Here is a 21,387-nt window from a genome sequence, read left to right as displayed (position 1 = left end):
TCTGAGAATGGTCCAGAAGTCTGCTTTTATGACACAGCTCCCAGTTAATTCCTGTGCTTCCTCAGGTTAGAGAAGCATCGCCATAGAAGAATAAGCATGAACTTCCAGATCTATAGAACTGGATTTGAATCCTTAATGTTGGGTTGACATAAGGCCAAAGACCCCTTTCCTTACCCACTAAGTCTCCAAGGTCCCTGAGGGATATCGCTTCTTGGCACACATTCAACTCCCTGGCCCTCCTCTTTTTCTGTAGTACATACTGCCAAACCCACTCAGGGCTCTGTCTGCCTTCCCCATGTCTGCTCCTGAGCGGCTGCATGTAGCTGGAAGAAGAGGAATAACTCACAATCCCGCTGACAGACCTACTCTAGATTCACCAGAACAAACCTTACACAGGCCCTCAGCTCTGTCCAGTAATCCCACCATTCTTCTCGGGTCCATTCACTGCCCCAACCCTCCAAAGTGGCTATTTCTCTTCCCAGTACTCCTGGAGTCACCCTCTTGCTCCTTCCTGTGTGTCCTCACTCACTTGATGGGGAATCAACTGGGCTGGCCCAGGTAGGACTGGGAAGCAGTGAAAATATAAAATGAGGTTCGACAAAATACAGCACCCCTTCATGCTCAAATCACTAGAAAAGATAGGGATAGTAGGAACATTCCTCAACATTGTGAAGGCTATCTACGCTAAGCCCATGGCCAACATCATTCCTAATGGAGAAAAACTGAAAGCATTCCCTATAAAAACTGGAACAAGACAGGGATGCCCTCTTTCACCACTTCTATTCATCATCCTTGAAATACTAGCCAGAGCAATTAGACAGACTAAAGAAATTAAAGGGATACAAATAGGAAAAGAGGAACTCAAGCTGTCACTATTTGCTGATGACATGATTCTCTATTTAGAGGATCCAAAAAACTCCTCCAGAAAACTTTTAGACCTCATAAATGAATTCAGTAAAATTCATTTTAAAAAATGAATTTTTTTAAAAAAAATCAACACGCATAAATCTAAAGCATTTTTATACATAAGTGATGAAATATCTGAAAGGGAAATGAGGAAAACAACTCCATTTGCAATAGCCTCAAAAAAATAAAATACTTGAGAATTAATCTAACCAAAGAGGTGAAAGATCTCAACAGTGAAAACTACAAAATATTGAAGAAATTGAAGAAGACCTTAGAAGATGGAAAGATCCCCCATGTTCTTGGATAGGCAGAATTAATATTATCAAAATGGTCATACTTCCAAAGGTGCCATACAGATTTAATGCAATTCCAATTAAAATCCTTATGGCGTTTCTCATAGAAACAGAAAAAGCAATCATGAAATTCATCTGGAAGAACAAAAGACCCAGAATAGCTAAAGCAATTCTGGGCAGGAAGAGTGATGTGGGAGGTATCACAATACCAGACCTTAATCTCCACTATAGAGCAATGGTAACAAAAACAGCATGGTATTGGCACCAAAATAGGTAGATCAATGGTACAGGATAGAAGACACGGAGACATACAGAGATAAGTACAGTTATCTCATACTAGACAAAGGTGCCAGAAACTTACAATGGAGAAAAGATAGCCTCCTCAACAAATGGTGCTGGGAAAACTGGAAATCCATATGCAGTAAAATGAAATTAAACCGCTATCTCTCACCCTGCACAAAACTCAACTCAAAATGGATCAAGGACCTACGAATTAAACCTGAAACCCTTCACCAAATAGAAGAAAAAGTAGACCCAAATCTCCATCATGTTGGCTTAGGATCAGACTTCCTTAACAAGACCCCCATAGTGCAAGAAATAAAAGCAAGAATCAATAAATGTGATAGATTCAAACTAAAAAGTTTTTTCAGCCCAGGAAACAGTCAATAATGTGAAAAGAGAGCCTACAGAGTGGGAGAAAATCTTTTCCACACACACTTCAGACAGAGCACTCTCATCTCCAAAGTTTATAAAGAAATTTACAAACTTTACACCCAAAATACAAAGAACCCCATCAATAAATGGGCTAAGGAAATGGGTTGTCACTTCACAGAAGAAGATATACAGGTGATCAACAAATATATGAAAAAGTAATTAGAGAAATGCATCCCTAGTAATTAGAGAAATGCAAATTAAAACCACTCTAAGATTTCATCTAACTCCAATTAGAATGGCTATTATCAAGAACACAAGCAATGATAAGTGTTGGCATGGATGTGGAGGAAAAGGCACACTCACACATCGCTGATGGAGTTGCAAATTGGCAGCCACTCTGGATAGCAGTATGGAGATTCCCCAGAAAGCTTGGAATGGACCCACCATTTGACCCAGCTATCCCACATCTTGTTTTATACCCAAAGGACTTAAAATCAGCATACTACAGTGAGGCAGCCACATCAATGTTCATAGCAGCTCAATTCACCATAGCTAGATTGTGGAACCAACCTAGATGCCCTTCAATTGATGAATGGATAAAGAAACTGTGGTACACGGTGGAATATTACTCAGCCATAAAGAAGAATAAAGTTATGGCATTTGCTGGATGAAGTTGGAAAATATCATGCTAAGTGAAATAGGCCAAGCCCCCCAAACCAAAGGCTGAATGTTTTCTCTGATAAGTGCATGACAATATATAATGAGGTGGGGTGATGGGGGGAAGAGAAGAATGAAGGAACATTGGATGATGTAGAGGAAAATGGGGTGGGAGGGGGTGGGGGATGGAAAGATAGTAGAATGAGACAGACAGTATTATCCTATGTATATGTAAGATTACATGAATGGTGTGAATCTACATTGTGTATAATCATAGAAATGAAAAGTTGCACCCCATTTGTGTACAATGAATCAAAATGCAGTGTGTAAAAAATAAAAAAGTTTTTAATAAAAAAAAAATTAAAAAAAAGAAGCCAACCCCCCCACTACCCCCCGCCAAAAAAAAAAAAAAAAGAAAGAAAATACTACATGAGGATTTCCTTTGGCATCTGGAGGGTGGTTACTTGTTTTCTACAACACACCCAACTCTAGGCCTTTTGCTCAGTCTCTGAGGGTCTCTCAACAAACACTCTCACCCGCAGGTTTTTCTCTTCCTTCACAGTGATGGTTCTCTACTCAGATTAACAAAGACATTAATCCAGAATTTTTGAAGCCCTATAGCCTGGTTTCAGCCCATGAAGGGATATACTGGAGGGGAGATTTTTTGCTTAAAGATTTATCATGTATGACCTATCTCAAGGGTATAACCATATGGCCTGGGATGAGTTGGAATGGATGGCACTTGGACTGGGGATTGGTGATGGAGGTCGGAGCTGGAAGCCCCCAGATGTGTCAATATGATGCTTCATGTGCTAGACCATGAGAGGAGTGGGTAATCTGGTGGTCGGTACTCATAGCCCATGGGCAATAGCTATTTGCCAACTGGCACAGAAGCTTTTCACTATTTGGAGGGTCTGTCTGGTCTTATTGGTCTTACTAATTTGAAGAAGTTTAATGCTATGGTTTGGGTCTTCAATGTCCCTCAAATGCCTTGTGCTAAAACTTGGTTGGTGGTGCTATTGGGAGGTGGTGGAAACTTTAAGAGGCAGGTCCCCACTGGAGGAAGTAGGTCATAGGGGGAGTGCCCTTAGAGGGTGCTTTGGAACCCTGGCTCCTTCCCCTCTCCTGCTTCCCAGATCCATGAGGTGAGTCGTTTTGCTCTCCCACACACTCCTGCCGTGATGTTTTGTCTCATCGCAGGCTCAGAGTGGCTGGTCCAAGTGACCATGGACTGCAACCTCTGAAACCATGAGTCAAAATGAACCTTTCTTTAAGAGCTCTATCTCATTCTGTCAGGGAGAAGGAAAGTCGACTTAGTGATGTCGAAAGGACACATATATCATCAAAACATCAAAATAAAGCACACATGCTAAAACTAAGACTATCCAGGCTCTAGAAATATATGAGGCAGTCATCTGGATACATAAAGTTGGTAATTGAAGTCAGGAAAGTGGACGATAGCACTCAGGATGAGCATGTAGAAGAAAGAAGACTAAAACATTAGTTTCCAGATAATGTGTTTAACAACTACTTCATTTGATTGAATGAATGAATGAACAAAAATGTGAGTCAATCAAAAACAACTAAGACTAAACAAAAAAGCACACAGATGTATTTTTAACATTTTAGGAAGAAGGGATGTACCCGGCACTTAGAATGTGTTAATAGTTGTAAGTGGAATCTGTTGAGCTTTGAGCTCTTACACACTGGGTGCATGGTTTTAACTATATGAAGAAAGAAAAGAGCCAAATTTCACTTAGTAATGGGCAATTAACGGATATTAAGTGCATCAAAGATCTCCCTACTTCGTGCCCACCCTACGTAGGCATTCACGTGCCTCTACTCCAGACCTACCGATCATTCTCTCAGACTCTGTCGAGCCATTTGTCACTGCACATGAGTTCCTGTATCTATTCTAATCTTGGGACACATCTTTAATGTACACAACTCTTCCCTTGAGGAAGATTTTTCCTTTGCCACTGTTTTCAAGGCCTTCTCCAAATGAAAGTGTATTGTAGCTGCTTTAGTCTATTTTTTGCTACCATAACAGAATACTAGAGATGGAGTGATTTTTTAAGAAAAGAAACTGATTTTTCACAGTTCTGGTGGCTGGAAAGTTTACAGTCAAGGGACTGTGTCTGGTTAGGGTTTTCTTGCTGCATCATAGCATGGCAGAATACATCACATGGCAGCAAAGCATGCACGAGACAGCAAGAGATTGAGTAGCAGGCTCCAGCCCTTTTATAACCAGGGTTAATGAGGATGGAGCCCTCATGAGTTAAGCACCTCTTATAAAGGCCCACCTCCCAACACATGGGATGATGTTTCCAACACATGCTTTTTTTTAATTAAATATTTTCTGGGTGTTAGATGAACCCAATGCCTTTTTTATTTATTTATTTTTATGTGGTGCTGAGGATCGAACTCAGTGCCTCACAGGCGCGAGGCAAGTGCTCCACCACGGAGCTACAACCCCAGCGACCAACACATGCTTTTTTTGGGACACATATAGATTTGTACTTAGGAAGGGCACTGGTGCAACAGGGATGGACGATGAGGAGATGGATTTTCCTGATCAGGGAACTTCAATTTATTCCCATTCTCATGGGTTGTCACTGGCACGACTGATCTTATGACTTGGTGGGTCTGATAGAACGGTGCATGATGGATGGCTGAGGTTCCCTATTCACTTGGTTCCCAGGCATCCAATATTGTATTAGAAGGTCTTTTTCAAGAGGCATCTAATTCTTCATTGTAGATGTAAAATTGTGAATTATTCTATTTCTCCTTTTAACTGTGTTGTTTTTGCTTTCTCTATATTGAAGCTGTTATGAGATCTATATACACTTAAGATAATTATGTGGAAATTTCCCTCTTAATTTTTGGTAGGTTTTGATTGGAATATGTTGTAAGTAATAACATGTAAATAAAATACATGTTTGTGACTTACATGAACTGGTCAGTGCTTTCTGCAGAAGCTGCAGAAAATGTTGCTACCTACCTTTCTACACAAGGAGTCTTGGTATCTGGGTGAGAACAAGATCTTAGAATCAAAAGGACCTGTGTTTGAATCCTGACTCCATTCTTGTAAATTTCTTGACTTAACTGAGTACATTTTCTCACTTGTGAGATGGTAAAATGGTTCCTAAGTATCAGGGTTCTTAGGGAAAATTAAGATAAAATACTTAGCAAAGTGAAAAATAAGACACAATAAACAGTGGACCTTGTACTCTTTAAATAGTAGCTAGCATTTGTTGAGGATTTATTATGTACCAAATGTGTGGCAAGAAATTTACATAAATTAATCCGTTAAAACTACAAACAATTCTATGAAAGCAAGGTTGGTGTTACCATGACCTTTCTAACTTTATTGACCTTCCTTCTCCAGTGTTACTGTCTTCCGTTTCTTCTACCTTTTCTTTTTTAAATATCTGTATTAGTTGTTGATGGACCTTTATTTTATTTACTTATACAGATGTGGCGCTGAGAATCGAACTTAGTGCCTCACACATGCTAGGCAAGCGCTCTACCACTGAGCCATAACCCCAGTCCCATCTTCTACCTTTTCTTGTGCTAGGTTGATCATCAGACTCTGTTAGAATGGTACTGATCTTAAAAATTGTCTAGACTTTCTGTGGGGAATTTTAGGATATATCATCTCTACAATCATGACACTAGGTTCTCAAAGGGAAGGTAGATGGGCGTGTCTACTCTCAGCAAGACTCTCAGTATAATGATCCATGTTTCCATTTAGCAAAAAAAAAAAAAAAAAAGTGTTAGGTTCTTTCACACCTCAGCTTAACTATTATCAATTGCATTCATTTCTAATCAGAATTACAAGCAGAATCTCCTTTGAGTGTGTACTATCTAGTCTCTGAGATGATCCCTAGTGACTTCTGCCTCCCGATGTTCATGCTCCTGTGTAGCCTCCTACATTGACTAGTGCTCTTGTGAAATCAAATGATGGGGAGTGACTTCCAAGTCAAGGAAGACATCGACTCTGTGTGTGTTAGAGTGTATGTCTAGGTTATTGTGTAAGTGTGTGAGCATGTTTGGCCCTTATGTGTGTTTAAGTGCATGTGTGTCATGCATGATATTCATGTGTATGTGAGCGTGTATGTGTGAGTTGAATGTTCTCTGTATGTGTGTGATCATGTGCCTGTGTGCATGTATGTGAATATGTACGTGTGTGTATGAGATGGTTAGTGCTTTGTGAGTTATTGCTGCCTCCTAGTGGCATTTCTTGCATTTCAAAATGCCCACAAAAGAGTTTAGAAATAAGACTAATATCAAAGTCTCCTTGTGTCTGGGACTGGGCAATTTTTTTCATATACAGTATTTTACCTGTGTTAATTCAGTCTTCCTGATTGTTCCATAAGGAAGATAAAGATACTGAAGCTCAAAGAAGTTATGTAAATTGGTTTATCCACTTGTAAGTGACAGGATTAGATATTCAAAGTTCAGAACTATGGTTTTTGTACCATTCTTACACTTCCAGTTAAACTAATAGGAATTTTCCCGGAGGCTTCCGGGAAACAATTGCACTCTAAAGTTGGAATTTTACTGCCTAGTGCTGTAATAGGTTGGTAGAGGAGATTATTGCATAGATATGTCTAGGAAGTGCCCTAGTAACCGACTGCTGATTTATATGGACACTGGCTAGGGCCCCGTGTGCATTATTGAAGGGGAGGGAGGAAGAAGAACCAGTTTACCCTGTTAATAGCCCTTAGCATGAATTTCCCTGAGAAGGTAGGATAAACAGCAGAAGTAGGGAGGGAATGATAAATTTTGCTTACTTCTGCATGAGAAAGGAATCCAGAATCACTGTGCTAAAGGCAGTGATTCTTTTACTAGGGAAAAAAAGAAAATATGCCTCTTGGTCTTGGTTTATACACTCATTATGTTGCATCTATTTATGGTATAGTTTACACTTTTGTAGTCTGTAAATGGACTGTTCTGAATCATTTGCCACCCGATTTAAGGAATTTACTGGTTATGGGATTGTTCGATGTTTCTAATGATAATTCAGTAACAACTTTTGGTATTTACAAATTGCTTTCCATCGAGATAGCTAAGTCATTCATGCATTTCATTTTAATGATACAGAATATCTTAATAATATAAAATGGTGAATCACTGAACTTTGATTTTTTAGATGATCAGTTTTATACATGATTATTGTGTACAGAGCTATTGCTTGTTTTGAAATGACAAATTTAAAGAGGTGGAAGATATAGATATCTACATATCTCTGTCTCAAATTCCTTAAAAAATGGAAAAAGGACAAAAGAAGTAATCTTACAGAAGAATAAAAATAAAAGGCTAATAAAATATTATAAAAATTTCTAATTAAAAAAGGCTGTTATTTTCAAAGATACAATTAGCACAGATCCAAAAAATTGTTAATGTGAGTCAGTCATTCTCATGGACTGTTGAGCAGAATTACAAATTTGCAAAATACCTCTAAAAAGTCATTTGGCAGTACAGTTCAAAAACCTTAATCATTTTTTATGTTCACAGAAATCTCTTGTATGGAGATAGATGGAATTTCAACAATGATGTATATAGTTAAAGACATTTATTGCAGCATTATTTACAACAGTTAATTTTTACCACAGGAGAATAAGTAAGCAAATGACTTTATATCCCAATAATGGAATAATAAATCAACATTTAAAATGGTGATAGATATATCAATAGGAGATTTAATTAAATATATGGAAATGTTAATAGTCTTTATTCTATAATGGTAGGATTATACATACTTTTTGTTTTCATCTTTAAACCTTTCAATATTTTCCACTTTCCTTATTTGGTATTTACAAATTGCTGTCCTTTGAGATAGCCAAATCATTCATGCGTTTCATTCTAATGATACACAATATCTTAATAATGTAAAATGGTGAATCACTGACTGAAATTTGATTATTTGGAAGAAAACTTTTGCAATCTGAAAAAAATACACGAGTCAAAAATCTCAATCTGGGAAGAAAAATTTCATTTCTTCTTCTAGCTATCTTGATTATTCTTGAAAATGAATGGAAAAAATTTGATAATCTATCATAGTGATTCAAAGTCACTAACATCTGTTCTTGCGTCTTGCACTTACTTCTTTTTTAAGAAAATTTTTTGGTTGTTGATGGTCCTTTATTTTTATGTGGTGCTGAGGATGGAACACAGTGCCTCCCACATGCAAGGCAAGCACTCTGACACTGAACTACAGCCCGAGCCCCTTGCATGTCCTTCTTAATATGTTTAATACTAGTTACTCAAATTACCAGATAAGTTCACATAGTTTTTGAAACTTGGACTCCCCCGCTTTTTAGAGGAGAAAAATATGGTGAAAGTCTTAATTTCGCATCTGCATCAATATTTTAAAAAATAGAGTTATTTTTGGAGAGAGTTGAGGATAAGATATTAAGGAAGTAAAATTCCTTTACTCTTTTCTTCTGAGATGAATTGACCTTATTACATTTTTCCTTTGATCCTCCTTTTTTTAATCTTCTATTTTTTCTGTTTATTTTCATGTAGACACCATGTGTCACATTCTTCAAAGTTCTTTCAGTAATCTGGTTATGCATCTTTATTTTTTAATGGATAAAAGATTGTATATGTATTGTGTATAACATGATGTTTTAAAATGGGTGTATGTCAGTGAAATGCTTAGTTCAAGCTAATTAACATATGTATTACCTGTTTACTTAATCAGTTTCCTGATGAGAATATTCAAAACATCTACCCTCATGAGGGTTTTCAAGATTACAGTACTTGCTATTATCTACATCACCACATGGTACTTTGGAACTTATTCCTCTCATGTAACTGAAATTTTGTATCCTTTGACCAATGAGGCTTCCCTACCCCTTATGTATTTTGAATGCCTTCACTGATAGGTCACATTCCTGCAACTACTTACTTGGGTTTTGCATTCTTGATTCTCAGTGAAAATGATCAGTGAGAATGAATATGGATCATTCCTTAGCTATAAACATGTTCAAATACACTTTTGAAAAGTAAACAGTCTTAAAAGCATTCTGTACTATTCTTTTCTTTAGATTTACTCTGAAGCAATAAAGAACTGTTGGGTGTTTACTTCCAGTGAGATGGGTTTGAAAAAGCACTTTGAAAAGAATATGACTTCCTTCTGGAAACTTGAAAGTAACTAGTTACAAATGAATGAATCTTCTATTTTCTTTATGGAAAATTGAAAAGATGCTTCAAGCTGTGTTTAATGTTAGGTTTGGCACACATTGAGTGCATTGCAAAGATTCTGCAGAAGGAATCCTGTTGTGAAATTAGATGAAAAACAGTGGTAAACCGGATTTCATTTAAGTGAGTGTTTTTACAATTTAAATTTTGCTTCTGTCTGGTATTTTAAAAAATACATCTAGTTTAGAGCTTCTAGAAACGTAAAAGACCAAAGAACACCACAATGTAGCTATGCAAACATGGATGTTGCCTTGAGGTGGTTGAGACTTCCTGGGAAAAGAAAAAAAATACATTTCCCACTTGATGTTACTATTTTTCCCAAAGAACTGGTAAACATAAAACATTTTTATTTTATTTCAGGATCTTAATTCGGGGTCAGTATTTTTCAGACTTATGATAGCAAAAAATGAAAAAAAAAAAAAAAAGACAAGACGTTGCTCATTTTTCTGTATAATCCACCCTCATTCATGTATGGGTTGTAAGATACCAGGGATAAATCTTTCCACCCATTGAACTGTCACGTCTGTCCAATAATGGACATACACCCTTCCTTGAACATTCTCCAGCAATCCCATTTTCTTTGTCCTTTACTTGTTTTTTGTCCACAGCCCTTCAGGTGTTCACAAGCTACTCTCTGAACAGGATGCGCTAGGGCAGCAGAGCGCAGACAACGATCTGGTTCTTAGAAGAACCGGCCTGGGACTGCGGAGGGGGCTGCCACTGCAAAGAGCGAGTCTGACCACTGCGTGGTGGGCGGGGGCGTCGCTACGGCAACCGCGCTGTGCGCACGCCGCCGCCGGGAGGACCGGGAAATGCGAAATCGGAAGTCTCCCCCAGTACGTTCGCGAGGCAGCCGCGGCGGCCGCCTAGAGCGTCGTCATGACAACTGCGCCGCGCGCTGGCGGCGGCCGAGGGCGGGGAAATGAGCGTGCGGAAATCTTCACCCGCGACCTGGGGGGCGGTAGTGGACGCAAACCGGAGCGTCGCCAGGGCAACAGCGCTGAAGCGCCGGCCGCAGCCGGAGGGGTGGGGCAGGGGGCGGGGAAAGGCGAGCCCGGTAGTCTCCGCCCCCGGCCTGCTGGGCGGCGGCGACCCGGCGGCCCGCAAGGATTTGAAACCGTTTGACGGCGGCGGCGGAGGCGGCCGAACGGAAGGCTTGTATGTAGGGGCTCCAGGTTCTCGTTTTTCCGAATTTCCCCCCTCCCACCCCTGCTCCCAGGTTCTCAGTGGAATTTTGCGCGGGTTGGCGGCCGCCGGCTGGTGCGGGCTCGTGCGGGGCGGGGCGTCGCCCGCAGGCCCGGGTCGGTTCTCCAGGCCTGGGGGGCGCGCGCCCCCCGCGTCGCCTGCAGAGTGAAGCCCAGGCCCGGCCCGGGTGGCAAAGTTATGAGTAAAGTTTGATCAGCATGGCGTGGTCCAGAAATCTGATCCCGGGGCTCGAGGCTGTGAGAAGAAAGCCGGGCTCTGGACGAGGCAGGAGCGCGGCCGGGCCGGGGCCGCGCAGGCCGCCCGCCCCCGGCGCCCGCCCCGGCCGAGGAAGGACTGCCTGGAGCCGCAGCGCTGGAGTTGTCCAAGCCCTTCCGGAGCAGAGCCCGTGTGCGCTGGATTAGGGCAGCACCAGGTGCGCTTGGCTGGTAGAAACCACCCTGCTAAACAACCCGCGTGGACAGGCCCCCGCATCACGGCCTGTTGGAAGACACGCAGAGGTGCTGAGTTTTAAGTAAACATAAGTAAATGGGAGCAACTTTTATTCTGACCACCGCGCGCCTATTTTTGTTATTTGTCTTTACTATTTAAAGACGAGTGAAAGTAAGAAAAGGCAAGTGAAATGCTCCGAGCCTCTCTGCGGTGGTCAGTCTCCACCAAAGTGGAGTGCAGGGCGATTTGTGCAGTTTTCAGGCCCAGCTGACTTCCGGTGGGATGGGGCTAAGCCTCAGCTTCCTAATCAGGGTGAAGTGGCTTGTGGAAATAGTGCCATCTGGCAGGGGGCTCAGGATACACTGAGATACGTTTCTTTTTTCTTTTTTTGCAGTGCTGGGGATTGAAGAAACCAGGCCTTCATGGATGCTAGGCAAGCTCTCTACCACTGAGCCACACCCCCACCCCTGGGATACCTTTCCAAAGTGCTCAGCAGCACCTGGCACAGTCAGGGAAGGCGCCTGTCAAAACATCCAAATGTAAGCAAGATGAAACGTGCACCTGTACAACTTTTTGGTTTACTGACAAGTCATCTTTACTGAAATATGTTTAAAATATGAGTTGATGGAGCAAAATGGATTTCACACAACTTTCAGGAACATGTGAGGCAAGAGTTGTGATTGTGGGAAGTGTATGCTGGACTTAGCAGTCTTTTTTTTTTTTTTCCAAGATCTTATATTTGTGGCTGGCTTGTGTTTTGTTGACTCCTGTGGCAGCTAAGCACCTTGAGAAGGCTTTAATTCATTTTGTGACTGTCCACAAAGAAACAGTTTAACAAGAAATGAACCAAATATAGATTATACATATAAGCAAAACTCAATTTTTTTTTACCTTTGAAGTAATTTATATAACTAGTGGTCATGCTATAATTTATATCACTTAGTAGAGACACTATAAGTACTTTAAGCCTAACTCAAAACTGTAACTTCACTTATTTTTCAGTTAATAAATCAAATCTAATTCTGATTAATATAAAACTTGATTAAATGGACATATTCCTTGAAGGTTCGAAATGTTATTTTTTATTTTTTGCTTTTTCCATTTATTTTGTTGGAGAATGAATAACAGTTAAGGAGAAGCAGATTTTTAACCTTTACTAAACATCACTATCTTTTTAAAAAATCTGTACTATAGTATTACATGCCATTTTAGCAATTTAGATTGCCTTTCTGTTTTCCAAATATTATTATAATTAGTTGGAGATACTGCTGACATATTTGTAAATAACCAAATGGTGAGATACAATAGATCTGAAATTAAAATTTCAAAATTTCAGTCTGAGTTTTGTGCTTGTTTTTGTTATTTTGGTGAGTAACTTAACTGTTGCATTTTAGTTTCCTCTAAATTGAACACGGACATTTCCTGCTGGTATCAAAGGATTAGTTGAGAATTAGTGATTATGAGGAATCTTTCTACCTTGGCCATAGTTAATGATGCTTTTAGGACAAGATATTAAGCCTAGAAGTACATCAAGGCCAGAACTGTGCTTAAAATTCTGGGCTTATGAGTTTCCGTTGGTTTATCTCTTTGAATAGTTGCTTTTCAATCTTATGATTTAACATCAATCAGTGGTATCATAGCCTTGTTTTACGAAGTATATAATTAATGGAATATATGTAGAAATGTAAAATGAAACCAACAATCATACACACACATGCACACACACACACACATAGAGCCTCCAAACCAACACCTAATCAGAAAATATATCTAAATCAAATTTACTTATTTATTTTTGCACTGTTGGGGATAGAATCCTGGCCTTGCATACACTAAGCAAGTACTCTACCATTGAGCTACATCCCTAGTTCTAAATAAAATTTATTTTAATCATCTTGAATTTGAAAATATTACTATTTTACAGTAATTTAGAAGGTATGATGACCAGTTTTGATAAATTAGGAGCATATAGTATTCCTATTTTGGAAGACCTATTTGGGGTTCAGAAGAGAAACATTAAAAAACAATGAGTAAAAACAAAGCAAAACAAAACAAAAAAACCAAAAACAATTAGTAGGGCTATGGTTGTGGCTCAGTGGTAGAGTGCTTGCCTAGCATGTGTGAAGCACTGGATTTGATCCTCAGCACCACATAAAAATTAAAAAAAAGGGTTGGGGAGATAGCTCAGTTGGTAGAGTGCTTGCCTTGCAAGCACAAGGCCCTGGGTTCAATCCCCAGCACCGCAAAAAAAAAAAAAAAAAAGAAACTAAAATATTAAAAACAAACAAACAATTAGTCATGGCTGGGCACAATGGTGCATGCCTGTAATCCCAGCAGCTTGGGAGGCTGAGGCAGGAGGATTATGGGCTCTAATTGTGAACCAACCTCAGCAATTTAGCAAGACCCTAAGCAACTCAGTGAGACCCTGTCTCTAAATAAAATGTAAAAAAGGGCAGGGGATGTGACTCAGTGGTTAAGCACCCCTGGTTTAATCCCTGGTACCAAGAACAACAAAAACAAAAAATTAGTCTTATAAAAGTGGAACACTCATCTTTCTAGTATTTATTTAGCAGTTGTTTCTTTAGCTCCTAAAATGTATCTGACAATACTCTAGGTACCCACTAAGATGTGTAAATCATGATCCCTGCCTTCCAGGAGCAACTCCTGGATAGTGGAAGATAATGTAAATAATAAAACAATGCAAGTAAGTGTAGGTAGGGCTTTATGTGGGTAATGGCAGTAAGAATAGAGAAGCTGGCAGATTTGAGACATTTCTGAGTATTTGTTGATGTATTGGTTTATGGAAGTTTAGAGAATGTGAACGCTAGAATTTCTATTCTGACAGATGAAGTAGGGGATGACACAAGGAGAGTATAGCGTAAGTAGAATAGGTGTGTGGGGAAATCACAAAGAATTTTCTTTGGGAGGCTGTTGTAAGTGGGAGTTTGGGGTTGTAGAGAGAAAATGGAGTAAAAATAAAATTTAAGAGCGACTACATGAGAAGAATACTTGAGTTACAGTAACTGAGTGTGATAGCCCAGGGAGAGGGTGCTAGTCAGATCTAAAGGAGACTAAAGAGAGTGTGTGGAAGAATACTGATTTCATGTTGGGTAGAAAAGCAAGAGCCATTGAGAGATGGAGAAGGAATGATCTGAGAGGCAGCAGGGGACCCAGGAGTGAACAGAACTGCTGAGTTTCTAGGAGAAGTACAGGATGGTGTGGAGATGTCAAATAGGGTGCAGATTGAAGCTAACCCTTCAGATTTGTCAACTAGTGTATCATTAGTGAACTTTGAAAGATTTCCCATAGCAGGATAAAGCTGGGAGTTGATAGAGTGAAGATAGAAAGAGCAGACTGAGGAATGGAAGATTAGAATGAGGGCTAGCATGGGAGGGGAAGGAGTCAGAGAATGCAGACCACGGAAGAAGCAATTGATAGATGACAGGAAGGGGTATGGACTTTAGAAGGAGAGTTGTTGCTGTTTTTTCTGATACAGTAGCAAAGGAGGTAAGAATGACTTTTTCTAAGAAGTAATTTGGGAGGTCTTAGGAATATCATTTTACTAGGGTGCTACCATTTATTATTTTTTCCATGAATCAGGAAATAAGATTTTTAAAATTGAGAATAAGGAAAGTCTGGAGTTAAGGGGCATTAAGGTATATGGTAAAAGTTTTAAAAACTGCTTTGTGGAGTAGGAAATGATAAAATACTCCTTGGGTTCAGGTGGCATCAGAAGCTATCTGACTCCAAGGCAGTGCCATCTTTCTCTTGCAGCCCTTTGATTAGAGAACAGAGTGGGGCATTGAGGGAAGTGTAGTCTTACTCAGTAGAAAGAAAAGATCTAGTGGAATAAAAGAGAGCTTAAGAGGCTAAAGGGCTGTTTTCAGATGGAGGGATATTTTTGCAAGACAGTGATGAGAATGGGAAGTATGTGTTATAGTCAGATAGTTGGAACCTCATAATAGGGGGATTTGGGAGTTGAAGTTGGAAGAGTAGTAGTTGGGAAGTGGTAGCATAGATCTTGATCAGTGTTTTCTTTCCTGGTTTAGATTGGATGGATGGAATGAAAGACTTCAGAGAGTATGTGTGTGTGTGCTCAAGAGAGACTAGCATGAGGGAATAAAGTCAATCAGTGAAAGCTAAGGTTTACTTACAGAGCTAGTATAGAGAAAAGTTTCTGGAAGAGGTTATTGATAATAAAATACTAGGAAAATATTAGAAGAGGTTATTAATAATAAAATTTTAGGAAAATATTTGAAGCTGATTTAGCAGGGAGAGAGCAGTGTATGGAACAAGACAGGTTAAGAGAGAGAGCAGAACTTGACCCCAAGTATTTAATTTGTAAACAGAATACATGACAAATTAGATATTATTATATATCACACAAAGGTAGTCCACATGGGGCTGGGGAGATAGCTCAGTCGGTAGAGTGCTTGCCTCGTAAGCACAAGGCCCTGGGTTCGATCCCAGCACCCAAAAAAAAAAAAAAAAAAAAAAGGTAGTCCACATCCCTACCAAGACATTTCACAACTTAAAAAAGCATTTAGAATATGGATATATTTTTAACCTAAAGAAGTCTTGTTAAAGCCTATATTTCTGATTTTGGGAATTCAGCCTCTTTACATTCTGTAGGATTTTTTTTTTCTTTTTGCTAATTGAAAGAAATATGAATACTAATATTTTTAAATAGTTTTAAATTACAGCAGCTTCACTTTCTTTTGCTATGTAATTCAGTGAATTTTTATACATGTATTGATAGATTCTGTGGCCTCCTCTTCAGAATAATTCAACACCACAAATAGTTTCCTTGTGCCATTGTGTTGAATACATACTCTCCTCTACTGATAACTCTATTGAATCACTGATCTGTTCTGTATGCTGACATTTTTTGCCTTTTCTAGAATGTCATACAAATGGAGGTAGCCTGTCAAGAATGGATTCTTGCACCTAGCGTAAAGCGTTTGTAGTGTATCCATGTTGGTGTGTGTATCAGTAGTCATTCCTTTTTGTTTCTTAGTACTGAATTATTGTGTGTATATATCACAATTTATTTCATTCCCAGTCAAGGGAAATTTGGGCTCTTTCTGGTATTTGGTGATTCCAAATGAACAAAAACTGCTGTAAGCATTCCATTTGCATTTTTGTAAATACACATTTTTTTTTTTTTTTATTTCACTTAAGTAAATACCTGGGAGTGGGATTTCTGGATCATATGATGAGTATATGTTTCACTTTGTAAGAAACTGCCAAACTATTTTCCAGAGTGGTGGTATCATTATACATTCCTATCAGCAGTGCATGAGAGTTCCTGTTGTTCAAGTACTCACCTGTACCTAGTATTGTTTTCATTCTTAATTTTAGTTGTCCTGATATGTTTGTAGTGGTATTTCATTATGGGTTTTATTTTGGGTGGGGGTGTGTACCAAGGATTGAACTTAGGGGCTAACCAGTGAGCCATATCATCAGCTCTTTTTATTTATTCTTTTTTTTTTTTTTTTAATTTTGAAACAGGGTCTCACTGAGTTGCTTAGGACCTTACTAAGTTGCTGAGGCTAGCCTTGAACTAGTGATCTTCTTGCCTCAGACTCCCTAGTTGCTGGGATTACAGGCATGCACCACTGTGTCTGACTTTCATTATGGTTTTAATTTGCATTTCCTTAGTGACTAGTGATCTTTTTGCATGCTTACTTGCCATTATTTGCATTTCTTTTTTGGTAAAGGGATTGATTTTATTTTTCCTTTTGCTGGGAATTGAACCCAGAGCTTTGCTCATGCTGGACAAGTGCTATCCCACTAAGCTATCCCCCAGCTCATAGAGATTGATTTATAAAAAATATGATTATTTTTAGTTAATACATATTTATGGGATATGATGTGACATTTCAAAACATGCTTATAATGTGTAATGATCAGATCAGGGTAATTGGCCTATCCATCACCTCAGATATTTATCATTTTTTTTTGTGTTGGAAACATTCAAAATCATCTCTTCTAGCTATTTTGAAATATACAGTTAGTTGTCAACGAGGCATTAATTTTTTTGCAGATTATTTTTATTGGGTTTAAGTTTGAGAGTTCTTTTATGTATATGTGAATGTATATAAATGTGTATATAAGTGTGTATGTGTATATATATACATAAATAAATATAAATGTATATAAAAGTGTGTGTATGTATGTGTGTATTTTTTCAGTGATGGGGATGAACTCAAGGCCTTGCATACACTAAGCACTCAGTACTTTACCACTGAGCTGTATTCCCAACCCTAAATATTCTTTTTTTTAATATTATTTTTTAGTTCTAGATGACACAATACCTTTATTTGATTTATTTATTTTTATGTGGTGCTGAGGATGGAACCCAGTGCCTTACATGTGCTAGGTAATTGCTCTACTACTGAGTCACAATCCCAGCCCCCAACCCTGTATATTCTTGATATGAGTTCTTTGTGAGATGTAAAGTTTGCAAATATTTTCTGCCACTCTGTGGTTTATTCCCCAAGTCCCTTAACAGAGTCCTTTGGAGATCAAAAAGGTTCTTCTCTCTTTCGGGTCAAGTTCAATACTGCATATCAATTTTTTCTTTAATGGATAGTACTTTTAGTGTTGCAGATAAGAAGTCTTTGCTATAACCAAAATCATGAGAATTTTTTCCCCTATTTTCTTCTAAAAGTTGTATAGATTTACACTTAGGCCCACAGTTTATTTGGAGTTAATTTTTCTATATAGTGTAAGGTTTAGGTTGAGGCATAATTTTTGTTTGCATATGGATATCTGGTTGTTATGGCATTATTTGTTATAGAAGCTGTCATTTCTCCCTGAATTATATCTTCGTTGAAAATCAGTTGTTCATGTTTGTGTTGGTCCGTTTTGGAGACCCTCTCGTCTGTTTTCGTGACCTGTGTGTCTGTTCTTTCACCAGTACCACATTGTCTTGACTACTGTAGATTTATAGTCCATCTGAAAATCAGGTAATGTGAGTTCTCCAACTTTGTTCTTTTTCAAAATTCTTTTGGATTCTCTAGTTCCTTTACCTTTCCATATAAATTTTAGAATCTGCTTGTCTGTATCTACAAAGAATACTGTTGGATTTTGTTTCAAGTTGCATTAAATCTGGAGGTAATTTTGGGTGAATTGTTATTTAATTGGTAAGTTTTCTTTTATCTTCTTCATCAGAGTTTTATAGTTTTTATAATTTTTAATTTTAAATCTTTTACAGATTGGATTATGGAAATGGAAAGTGAAGAAGAAAAATGGGAGAAACTGGATGCAGAATTTGATCACTTTGTGGTAGATATGAAGCCCTTTGTTCTAAAATTACTCCACAGGTCAGGTAAGACTGTGTTTGAAAACTAGATTCTTAAGATTCTTTTTTTCTTTATATTTAATCAAACCAGTGAACTATCAAAATGGAAAGCTGAAATCTTTTAGTACTAATATTTGCTATTGACATAGGTTGTTTACATTGAGCTGTTCATGGGTAAATAAAAATTTAGTGACAGCGTTCTCTAAGATGTGAAAAGATGTTATTGTGATACCACTTTTTATATGTCATGAAGAATGTTGATCTCTAAAGTTAGCCACAACTGTGTTTACCTCCTTCTGTAAAAATGCTTTCTCTTTCAGGAGACTACAGTTCACCTATCCTCTGACCCTTTTGTCTATGAGAGCAGAAAAGAATCTATTGGTCTTTTATGCTTACTGATTTTCTGAATAAAATCAAGTGCGAATTAATTTTTGTTGCTATTTTGTCCTTACTTCCCAGTATGTTATTTCTAATTTTTGAATGAAGGCCTTGTCTCAAGTTAGAGAATTCTCAGATAATTTAAGGCATCAGAGAGCAATTGGAGTGAATTTGGGGGGCCCAGGAGATTCTCTCAGTTGTAGTAGGTATAAGGGTTGCATGTGAAGGTGAATCTGATTTGGTAGCTGTTGAGTGGAGGGTTTAGAGTAGGACTAAGAAACTGTGGCTTTTACCCTTTCCAAGTTCCCTGTTCCCTGAGGTGTCTGAGTGAACTCTATATTCAAAGTGAGGAAATTATTCAGTGTTAGATATTTATTCCAGGTATTGCACTGGGGGAAGGGAGTGTGATTTGAATTCTGCATTCTATGTCCACTGTCTTCCAGAGCCTGCAGCCTTTGCTAGTCCAGGGCAACTTGACCTGACCTTTCCTTGAATCTTGTTCCTGTACTTCCTTTCTTGCCTTGTTGGACCTTAACTTTTTCCTTATTTCTCTGCTAGTCTTCAAATTAAGTTTTCATGTTCCTTGGTTCATTCATGATTATTGAAATTAGTATTTATGATATTTCTATGTCTCATTTTCTGATGTTAATACTTACCTTTTGGCCTTTTTGTCTTTGATTTACTGATTAGGAAAAATTTGTACTAAAATTTCCCATCAAGGGGCTGGGGCTTAGTTCAGTGGTAGAGTATTTGCCTAGCCTATGTGAGGCACTGGGTTTGATCCTTAGCACCACATAAAAATAAATAAATAAAACAAAGGTATTGTGGCCATCTAAAACTAAAAACAAACAAACAAACAAAAAAACAAAAAATGGATTTGAGCAGGGTGCAGTGGCACATGACTTGGGAGGCTGAAGCAGGAGGATCAGAAGTTCAAGACCAGCTTCAGCGACTTAGTGAGGCCCTGAGCAACTTAATGAGATCCTGTCTCAAAATAAAAAAAAATGAAAAATGACTGGGGATGTGGCTCAGTGGTTAAGTGCCCTTGGTTTTAATCCCTGGTCTAAAAAAAGAAAAATGGATTTGAGATACATAGAATTGATTAATTATAATTTCTGTTCATGAACTATCATCAGTATTGGAACATTCATTGTCTTCTTTTAATTAATTAATTTTTTTGGTACCGGGGATTGAACCCAGGGTCCTTTAACCTCCGAACTACATCCTTAGACCTTTTTACTTTTTGTTTTAAGATAAAAGTTGCTCAGAGCCTCACTAAGTTGCTGAGGATGACTTTGAACTTGCAGTCCTTGCTCTTGGCAATTTACTCAATGTATAACAAGCACGTGGGAAGTTATATCTCAGTCAAGAATTAGAAATTAATAATAGCTTACTTTTTCTTATAGTTAAAGTCTACTTTTGACAATGGTTTTCTCCATAATTTTAACCTACTATGTATCATTGTCTTGTGTATAGGACACCTACAATTGTAAACCTATAAAGTTGTATAGGAAGTTTTATTGGAACCATCCTTTTTTTTTTAACATATAGTCAGTGACTACTTTCTTGGTGCAGTGGCTGAGTTCAGTAGTTATACCAAAAATCACCTGCCTGAAAAACCTAAAGTTATTTACTATTTGAATCTTTACAAAAAATTTTCTGGTCCTTGTTGTGGACTAAAGCAGATGCATTATGGTCTTCATAATTAAATGTTGTATCTTCCGAAAAATCAAATTTCTTACAGTTCTTTTGTATTTACAGAACGGCAGAGGTGCGCTCTTTGGATTAGAAAGCTGTGTGAACCTTCAGGAACAGGTGCAGGAATAATGGGCAGGAAGAATAGGAACCTGTATGCAAAACTATTATTGCATATGCTTAAGCGAGGAGTGCTTGAAGGCCCTTTTACACACCGCCCTGAACCAGGGACACTGAAGACATTACCTTCATACATGGTAAGTATTGTTGACCAGAAGTGTATTAGTTTCATTTTTTCAAAAGTGCATATAATTTTTCATCCCTTTGAGAATATTAGGTTATGTGTCTTAGTAACACATTAGTTAAAACTAATTTTTTCTCTCTGATTCAGTTTTTTCTACTTTTAGTAGAAAACAGGAATTTACCTATAATGGGAATAACCTTATTGATTCATTCAGTTGTATTCTACAATATAGCTAAAAATGAATTAATTTTTAATATTGAGCTTTAATTTCCAACTGATTTTCATTGAATGGTAATGGTGACATTTTATGTATGTCAGTAAATTCTAACTTATTAAATTCTTTCATAAATATCATTTTAAAATTTGTAAGAGGTTGGATTGAATGACTTCTATAAATTCCTTTCTGCTGT

General features: G+C 38.2%; 1 protein-coding gene across 1 annotated transcript in view; it reads left to right on the top strand.

Moving 5' to 3' along the window:
• Nucleotides 1-18,573: 18,573 nt before the first annotated feature.
• The window catches only part of Cep112 (centrosomal protein 112), a 447,190-nt gene continuing 444,376 nt past the window's right edge, over nucleotides 18,574-21,387 (top strand). Inside the window, 2 exon segments of the mRNA XM_047546437.1 lie at nucleotides 18,574-18,687; nucleotides 20,800-20,990. Of these exon segments, the coding sequence (XP_047402393.1) occupies nucleotides 18,582-18,687; nucleotides 20,800-20,990 (297 nt within the window). The 5' untranslated portion in view covers nucleotides 18,574-18,581.

This window comes from Sciurus carolinensis, chromosome 3, assembly GCF_902686445.1.
Source record: "Sciurus carolinensis chromosome 3, mSciCar1.2, whole genome shotgun sequence".
In the NCBI taxonomy this organism is placed as follows: domain Eukaryota; kingdom Metazoa; phylum Chordata; class Mammalia; order Rodentia; family Sciuridae; genus Sciurus; species Sciurus carolinensis.
The sequence above is the reverse complement of the archived record's forward strand: the minus strand, read 5'-3'. Positions and strand labels throughout refer to the sequence as shown.